Here is a 9058-nt window from a genome sequence, read left to right as displayed (position 1 = left end):
TTCCCAACATTTCTCTGTGACAAGGCAGAGAGCCATCTGCACTAGGACTGCGTCACACAGCTGGGTGTCCTCATCAGGCTGCACCTTTGGAAAACAAAGGCATATCTAAGGGCAATAGCAGAGCCTACCAAATGCAGCCTTTACCAAAAAGCTCTTCAGACTTGCAGACCGAGCCTTTTAAAACTAGGCAAAACCAGGGTGAGCTGCTGACACATCACTAGAGCTTTGTTAGCACTTTTGAGCAATCCAGGTCTGCCTGCAGTGGCTCAGCCACCACCCACACTGTGGTGTGTCCCTGGTGCCATTGTCACCAGATCCCTGAGAGCCCTGTCCTTGGTTCTCCCAGTTTGTTGGCCCTTAGCCACTACAAGTTTCAGTATGTGGCTTACTGACTCTGGAAGGCTTTTTGGTGTCCCCTGAAGGTGTTTGAGCTTTCTGGGAGAACATCCAAGCTTTGAAGGAATTGCTTCCAGGGTTTTTTTGTTGGTTGTTTTTTCTCTCTTTCCACGTTGTAATGTATTCTAAATCCCTATTTTAGGACTCTAGGCTTGGGACAGAAGTGTGTAGCAGAGGAGGCAGATTGTGTTCTCACCCCTCTCTGCCCCACCTGTGGCAAGTGCAGGACAGATGTGCTGCTACCTACTGCAGATTTGTGGTTCTTCTGGCTCCCTGCCCTCCCTGTCCTCCCCCTGCCCTTTCTGTTCCCTCCCCAGGGCCTGTGAGCCAGGAATCCTACCTTGCACCTTGGAGACAAAGCCAAGGCTGCGCTTGAGGTCGGAGCAGATGGAGTGGAGGCACCAGCGGAACTTGGCGTCGCAGCGGTACTTGTTGGCCCCGCAGGTATCGTAACAAACATCCAGCTGGTTGCAGCACTTGGTCATAGCAGGGATGCCCAAATCTAGCTAGGGAGAGGGAAAACAAGTGTCCCTTGGCTGTGTCCTGGCCTCAGACTCACCCAGCTGCAGCTGGGTGGGGTGCTGCAGAGCCCAGCTGGCTCCTGGGCCAGAAGGGAAAGGAGCCCCAGCTGTCAGGGCCAGCAGGAGGGAACATGCTGCTCCCTCAGCATCAACACTGCAGGTTCAGTGCAGGGTTATCACATTCCCTTCTCCCCTCTCTGTCCTGGGGGATTAACCTCTGCTAAGAGGTGGGACATAGCTCCTCTGCGACCATTTGCTAGTTTGCATTTGTCAGAGCTCATCAAAACACTTCCTGTCCTTGCCAGCAGTGGCAAAGGCTCCTTTTCTCCTTCCTCCTCATCCCACAACCTGACAGATCCTGTTTTTTGGCCTAATAAACCTGCCATAAGTGTTTTTAGTGCCTTATTTCTCAGAGATGCCCTTGTGAGGCCAAGGACAAACACAGTGTGGTCAGGGGAGTTCTGCTTGCCTGGAGTAAACAGCAAGCTTAGCTAATGACCATGGGGCTGATGGGGCAGCAGGCCTGTCTCCTGAAGAGACTGAGCTCGTTAGCTAGTTATAAATTATTCCTCTTTTTTGGCCTGCCTCATGTAACATTTAGGAGATGAATTGTTCCTTTGTTGCACTCATGATTGCCTGTGTAAGCAAGGAATGCCCCCAAGGTTTGCAGTGAAACCGAGTTTAAGAAACTACAGGTAACATGAAAAATGGGCTGCAAAGAGAAGGGTTTCAGAGCAGGAATCTGTCTAATTGTTGCAGACTGCATGGGCAGCAGTCCTGCATGAGCTAAATAGGAATTCCTTCTCTGAGTGGCTCCTGGGGGTGCTCTTCCTGGTGAGTCCAATATGATTTCATTAATTGCCTTTAAAATAACAAGTGGGTGCAGTATTAAAGCCCATGGGTTTCATTCAATGCTTGGCAGAGGTAAAAACATGGGAGGCGATGAAGGGCCAGGAATGGAGGACGCACTCAGGTATTGCTGTGTGCACATGTGCTGTGTCACTGAGCTGCCCAGCACTGAGTATGTTCCTGCTATGTGGCATAACTCAGCCTGTTCCCTCCCCAGAACTATGAGCTGGTTATGTGATTAGAGAGCTGCATCATTGGTCAGGCACTGTATTGCTCAGGGAGGTGGTGGAGTCACCATCCCTGGAGGTTTTTAAGAGGTGTCTGGATCTGATGCTGGAGGCTTTGGTTTAGAGGTTAGAGCAGTGACAGGTTAATGGTTGGACTTGATGATGTTAGAGGTCTCCTCCACCCTTGCTGATTCTGTGATCGAATGGGAGTGGTGTGGCAGTACATACACTTTCTGGTACCTTGAGCCCCAGAAAATTGGAGCTACAGCCGTTGGGTTCTTGGGGCTTGTAGTGAGGTCGTGGCATCGGAGCCTTCCCTGAGGGAGAAAGGACAGATGTTAGGAAAGCTGATCTTCACAAGAGTAGCACCACAAAGCAAGGAGTGACAGGCAACTCCCATTTGGTCTGCATCCCCAAACACTTCATACCTGTCCAGGAGATGCAAGAAGGATAGAGCTGGCTGAGTCCCTCTCTCAGCTCCGCTCTGCCAAGGCTCTGCAGCCTGGCTTAGCTCACTCCTCCTCTGGCTACTGCAGGGAGCACTGTGTTGTGCATGAGCTGGGTCTCGTGTGCCTCTCAAATGGTTAAGCTGCTCCTTAGGTGTGGGACACTCCCAGCGCAAGTCCCTCTCTGCAGCATGGGGATTTGCAGTGGAGCAACACACACTCCATGCTGGAGCTAGTGTCTCACACCTCCCACATCTCCTAGGGGCTTTCCCATGTGCATCTTGAGAGCTCTGCATCATCCAGCTGGGGTTTTCACTCCTCCAAGAAACTACTGGTTACACTGCTGGCTTAACAAGGGGTCTCTTTCCATAGAGTCATAGATTGTTAAGGGGTTGGAATGAGCCTAGGCAGGGATACCTCCCACCAGACCAGGTTGCTCAAGGCTCTAGCCAGCCTGACTTTGTACACTGCCAGGGTTGGAGCAGCCACAGCCTCCCTGGGCAACCTGTGCCAGTGTCTCACTATCCTCAGTTCATTCTTGAAGTGTTGGTGTCCTATGGATCTCCACAAAATTGTGCTAGACCTTGTGTGTCTGATCTTGCTATGAGCAGGTCTTCTTGGTCCATTTTCAGCACATGGTGATGCACTGCCACCTTTTGCAAATCATTTCTATTCCTTTCATCCCTGCACCCCACTCAGTATCCTTCTTAATATGCATAAAGGAGCAAGAATTCCCCCTGTGAATAATTATTTACCCAGTGCAGAAAGAGTCCAGCAAACAATCAGCCCTGGCAGTAGCTACAGCAGCATTTTAATCCGACTTACTTTGCTTTGAAGGTGTGCAGCCCCTCCTGGGTGCCTGCCAGCTGTGCTGGGGCTGACAGAGTCGCTGGGTGTGAGAGGTGACACAGGGTTACAGAGAAACAAGCCATGTGGAAAGGAGATGATTCCCTGCTCCATCTCACTCTCTTTCTCCCATCCCTACCTCACCCCCATCTCCTTCTGACCTAACACTTCTTGGCTGGGGAGGTGGAGCCTCCAGGCTGCTTGTGTGCCTTGGTCCCCTGTGCAAGGAGTGTGTCTAAAGGTAGGAGAGGATTCTCCTCTGGAGAAGTCATGGAGAGCACCCCTCATGGAGCTGAGCTTCTTTGTGCTGTCCCTCCAGGTGTGCTCAGTGCTTGTTTCTGTCCCAGCTGGGTTTATGAAAGGGAGATCTGTGCAGAGTGAGGTGCTAAGACATTTATCATAGAGTATCCTGAACTGAAAAGGACCCACTAGGATCACCAGTTCAGCTCTTGGCCCTGCACGGGACATCCCTGTGAATCCCACCATGTGCCTGAGAGCATTGTCCAAACACTCCTTGAGCTCTGTCAGTCTTGGGGCTGTGACCACTGCCCTGGGGAGCTGTTCCAGTGCCCAGACACCCTCTGGGAGAAGAACCTTTTCCTGATATCCAACCTAACCCTCCCCTGACACAGCTCCAGCCATTCTCTGGATCCTGCCACTGCTCTGGGAAAACCTTGTAAGCTGTGTGACTGCTCCAACATGTGTGAGCTGAGCCTGCTGTAAGTCCATCACATCAAGGGTAAAGTTTCTGCTTCCCTGAGCACTGCTGGGGAATTTATACAGACATAAAATGGATCTAATTCAGCCTTCCACGCAGGGTTGGGTTCTTTTAAACTCCGTTTCCACTGCTTTCTTCTTGTCAGCACCCGTAATTATTTAAGACTCTTTCTCCTTTTTTCTGTTAGCTACCTAAAATGCCAGTGATAAATATAACCATAAATCTTCTGTGTTCTTGAGAAGACCTTACAGCCAAATGCCTCAAGAGGACTTAAGTAGGAGTGTTCCCAGCACCTTCTCAACTGAAATTGGCCAGAGCTGTTTTGTTTAAATAACAGATTTGTAACAAATGAACAACAAACTTGAAATCCTGTCCAGCTGTGAGATGCCGATTTTCCCCTTCCAAGAAGGGCCTAGTTGCTCTTTTGGAATGGAATGAGAGTTGGGACTTGGAATTCAAATGTCCAACTGAGGTAGGAGGCAGAGAAAAGCTCAACATCCACATTAGGTGCTGCAGGATGGAGTCAAATGTGAATGACTTGCTTGTGATACTGGTGGTAAGTTATGTTCCTGCAGTACATGGCTGCTTAATGGGATAATGTGGCAAGTCAGAGTAGCAGTGGGACTGTTTGAGGATAACTGCAGATAACTGTGCTTCCAGAGCAAACCATCCATGGAGCTGAAGTCACAGCTATTACAATGCCTTAGAAAGTTGTCCTGAGGTGGGTTGTCTCTCAGGTGAAAATTGTGATAAACAAAACTGCCTTGAAGATGAGCCCTTGTAGGAAAGCTCTGTCCCTTCCTCTCTGCCAAACAGAGCTTCATAGTGCCTGAAGTGCCCCTTGGTGAACCCTTTCTCAGGTAGATCAAACCCAAGACACCACAATTAGCCCCTCTCTTCTAGTTAAGAGGAAAACAAAAGCAAAGCAGAACTACAATCACTCCTGACTCTACACAAGCATCACTCCATGCTCCTGTTATCACTTATTGCTTAGCCATCCTTGCAGACACATCTGTTACAGAATGTGGCAGGTCACACAGGCTATGTCTCACCAGTCCTGCTCTGCCCTGTAGGGCACAGCTGGGGACAGATGCCAGCCCAGCCCAGCAGAGTGCAGAAGGTCCATGCTGAGGGGCAGCTGCACAGCACTGCTGAAGAGACCTGTTCTGCGGAAGAAGATCTATTTCAGGGCACTGCCTTGTTGGCACAGCCTTAGAACTGAAGTTGAGCTTCTAATGGGAAGAGAGTTCCCCTGGTGCGTTTGAATATCTCCAGGCTGTCGTGGCTGTTCCAGGAGCCTGGAAAGCAGCCAGCTGGCTGGAGCAGCTGCTGGCCATGCAGGAGGTCTCAGACTGCAGCACTGGCACATTGGCAGGGGGAGATGAGTGTATTTCTGGGTGAATAGATGATCTTGGGGCTTCTTGCTGGTTTGGGTGGTCCATTGTCGTTTCTGTGCCCCAGGCAGGCTTTGAGCAGGGCTGCCTGTACTCAGCACAGCCTTTCACTGCAGTGCTGGAGATCCTTAAAGGCTCTTTTCCCACACCCTCCTCATCTTAAGCCCTTCAGGACCAATTCAGGGCAAAGCACTGAAGTCTTGCCTGGCCAGGCAGCTGCAGGAAGTTACAAGGGCTTTACTCCCAGCTCAGACTCTTTGTTTCCCCTGAGATGCCCAGAGAGACTTTGTAAGCAGGAGGAGACATTTGCCAGTAAATGCTAGTGTAACCCTATGTCCTGATTTAAGGGAGTAATCAATCAACTTGTTTGTTTTCAGACCTCAGTAGCTGCTGAAAAGAATAGGAGGAGAGTCTTGCAGCCAGGACAGCCAAGTGCCCTGTGCACAGCTGAGGATGGATGTGGCAATTATAGGTGAGTCTTGACCTTTATCAGGACAAAACAAGCTATTATTGGTATCTCTTGGCTGAAATGAAACAAAGTAGAAGGCATCATTTCTGTTTCATGCCTGGGGAAAAAGCAGTCAGCCCTGATTCAGCACAAAGATGGTTTGTGCTCATTCTTCTGGGCACAGACTGGATCTTACTGGCTTGGGATCAGCCCAGCATCTCTCCACTTGCAGTTTGCAATGTCTGTACTGGAGAATAGCACAGACAAATGGTCCTGGAAGGGTCCAGCAAAACCCTTGGAGGCATGTGGGCAGCGTTACAACAGCTTCCTCCTTCAGCCAGTGGTTAATGAGTTGTTCAGCACAGGATGAGAACTGGGCTAAGGATGTGCCTATTTTCCTTTCTAGGTAAAACATTGCTCCAGTAAGACCCAGGATGCTCTCAGGGAATGGGCAGGGATTTGTGTTTCTCTGTGGAGATGGTCTTTGCAGGGACAGGGAGAGCCCAAGCCTCAGGATATGTCCAGAAGCAATGACTTCTCCAGGATTTGGTGAGTCCTGAGACTCCCTGAAACCAGCTCTGACTATCAGCCTTGCCTCAGGCACACTGCAGCCCCAGTGACGTTACACCCACTGCCAGTGTTTGCAGTCTCTGCAGTAAGAAGGGCAAGTCCCTTTCTGCTTTGAATTTGGAGTGTAGTGTAGACCTTCAGAAGGTTGTCACACAATGTGGGGCTGCCAAACAGTGAGCATGGGGGCATGGCCTCACCCTGTGTGCTGGGGTGATGCTCTGGGGTGTTTGTGGGTTGCTTCCTCCAGACGCTCGGACACACATGGCCCTCCTGAGCTGCTGCAGAGAGGTAGCCCGAGCTGGGGGTGCTGTGGGGCCCTGGGCTGAGGCACCAAGGCCATTGTGGGACTGAGGTGATGGGCAGAGGTGCCTGACTCCCTCCATTCCATGGGGCTGAGGTGCCTGGTGTGCTTCTCCCTGTTTGCTGTTAGTGTGGGGTTTGGGGAACAGAGCTGGCAGGAGTGGGAGGACAGATATATATACATTATTTGGAAACAAAACAAAAGAACCCAAACAATTTTTAGACTGATTTTAACCTCTTCGTGTCCCCACTTTGGCTAAGCATGACCCCTCTGTCCTCTCCCCCTGGCAGGAGCTCAGGTCCCAGCCCCACAGCATCTGTTTATCCCAGAACCCTGGCTGCTGGCCTGGGAGGGACAGGAGGTCCGTGGGATGCACAGACTGAAACAGAGCCAGTGGGATCTCCCCAAAGCATGAAGTCTGTCTATGAAAATCAGTGCTCCAGGAAGGAGAGGGATTGAAATCCCTCTGTGCCCACCAAAAATCTTCCCAGGTGATCAAAGGGGACATGAGATGGGGAAAGGGACTGGCAGGCTGTGGTGGATGGACAGGCTGAGGTGACAGAGGACGAGATATTGCTGTGGGGACAGTTGTGGGAGGCTGAGGAGAGGAGACAGACAGGTTGGTTGAGCAGGTACTGTGCTGGTGGCTGGTGCTGCCTGTGCCTCTGTCTGCCCAGTGCCCCACAGACCTGCAGCTCTGTGTGTGCGCCCCATGTCCTGCCCAGCCTGTGCTCCTCCTGCCCTGCTCTCCCAGAGATGTTACCCCCTTGTCCTGTCCAGGACAGACCAAACTCTTCCTTTTTGGCAAATCCCTTTAGTCCAAGGCAGCAGGAGCTGCCTCATTCCACCCCGAGTACTAAAGGTTCCTCGGCGATGACGGCAGGTCCCGTTTGCCTCCCTGTTATCTCCCCTCCTCCAGCCCACGGCGCTGGCCAGCTCACAACTGCTGAATAAGGACACTCCCAAGGTTGCTGAGATTAGAGCCTCTGGCTCTGCCTCCCCGCCGGGGCCTCTGCCTGCCCTGCTCCTTCTCTCCGGGGTCCAGCAGCTGTGCAGGCAGGGCACCTGTGTGCTCTTCCTGTACAACCTGAGTCTGCTCCTCTTGTCCCTGTTCACACAGCACTGTGCCTTCCAGGCCAGGCTGTTCTTGGGGAAGGGGAAGGATTGAGGGTTCAGTGTCTCTGTGCTGGCACTGGCAGAGAAGCTGTGACTGCCAAGCACAGAGGGGTCAGGTCACGGGCAGGAGGAGCTGGTTGTGCTGTCGGGGAAGGAGAGGCTGTGAGAAGGAAGGAGGGGAAGGCACAGGGGAGAGAGGAGCCAGCAGCAGTAAGGTTCACTTACCATATCGACACCTGTACTGGCAAACCCCATTTTTGCCCCCAAGCAGCTCCAAGAAGGAGTCGAAGTAGCTGTTGACGGTTTCGAAGCCATCACGGATGGTCTCGATGCCCCAGTCGGAATAGGATGACTCTGCCTGTGCAGCTTGGTGGCCATTGTCCTCCTGTGCTGCTTCCTCAGTGCACTTCCCCAAGGCCAGGGTGAGGCACAGAACTGCTGCCTCGAGCAGCAGCCGCATGCTGCAGGCCAGGTCTGGGCCCTGGAGTCCCTGGCCGGGCAGCTGCAGGCAGGAAGGAGTGGGAGAGAGCTGGATGTGTGCAGGAGCAGGTAAGTACCTCTCTGCCTGGACTTTAAACACTGCTGAGGTCACTGCTGTCAGAGGGCAAAGTGCAGCAATGAGGAGATTTGGACCCAGTTCACCTCACAGAGAAACCCCCGAGTGTGAGTTTGCACAGTCCTACTAGAACAGGCTCAGCCTTCAAAAGGGACCTGTCCCTGGGGTGCTGAGCAGGGTCTGTCTGCCCAGGACCCCCCAGGGCACTGCATGGGTAACCTCACTCCTTCTCCAACCTGTCAGGAGATGAGGAGTAGCTCTGTCCAAAATTTCTGCTGCTCAGGCAGTAGATCAGCTGCAAAGAAAGCACCCCATGCCTTTTCCCTAGGCATGTGATGGGGTGGGATGAGACCTCCCCTCAGCCTAGCTGCTGGGGGGATTGCTCCTAGAAAATCTTGTGGAACCACAGAGGGTTGGACGGGTTGATCCAGGAGCTCAGAGTAGTTCGGGGTTACAAACACTGCATTCAGGGCAATTCCTTGGCATCACCTCCAGTTCCAGGATCAATGTCATATATGAGTATTTGCCTTTGATGGGGCTCCTGAAGGCTGATGTTACAGGTCCTGGCTCTGGGGTGGGCTAGGCTGCCAGGGCTCAGAAGGGTCTGCACAGCTGGTGGAGGGTTCAGAGTTACTCATTAAAAGGAAAACAACCAGATGAACACCAGCAG

General features: G+C 52.1%; 1 protein-coding gene across 1 annotated transcript in view; it reads right to left on the bottom strand.

The window, feature by feature from the left end:
* The window catches only part of PLA2G12B (phospholipase A2, group XIIB), a 9818-nt gene extending 1526 nt beyond the window's left edge, over nt 1-8292 (bottom strand). Inside the window, exons 1-3 of the mRNA XM_009078326.1 lie at nt 8058-8292; nt 2222-2310; nt 737-902 (exon numbers count right to left, since the gene is read on the bottom strand). Of these exons, the coding sequence (XP_009076574.1) occupies nt 737-902; nt 2222-2310; nt 8058-8292 (490 nt within the window). The remainder of the gene's footprint in view (nt 1-736; nt 903-2221; nt 2311-8057) is intronic.
* Nucleotides 8293-9058: the final 766 nt, after the last annotated feature.

Source organism: Acanthisitta chloris, unplaced genomic scaffold (genome assembly GCF_000695815.1).
Source record: "Acanthisitta chloris isolate BGI_N310 unplaced genomic scaffold, ASM69581v1 scaffold6247, whole genome shotgun sequence".
NCBI lineage: Eukaryota > Metazoa > Chordata > Aves > Passeriformes > Acanthisittidae > Acanthisitta > Acanthisitta chloris.
The sequence above is the reverse complement of the archived record's forward strand: the minus strand, read 5'-3'. Positions and strand labels throughout refer to the sequence as shown.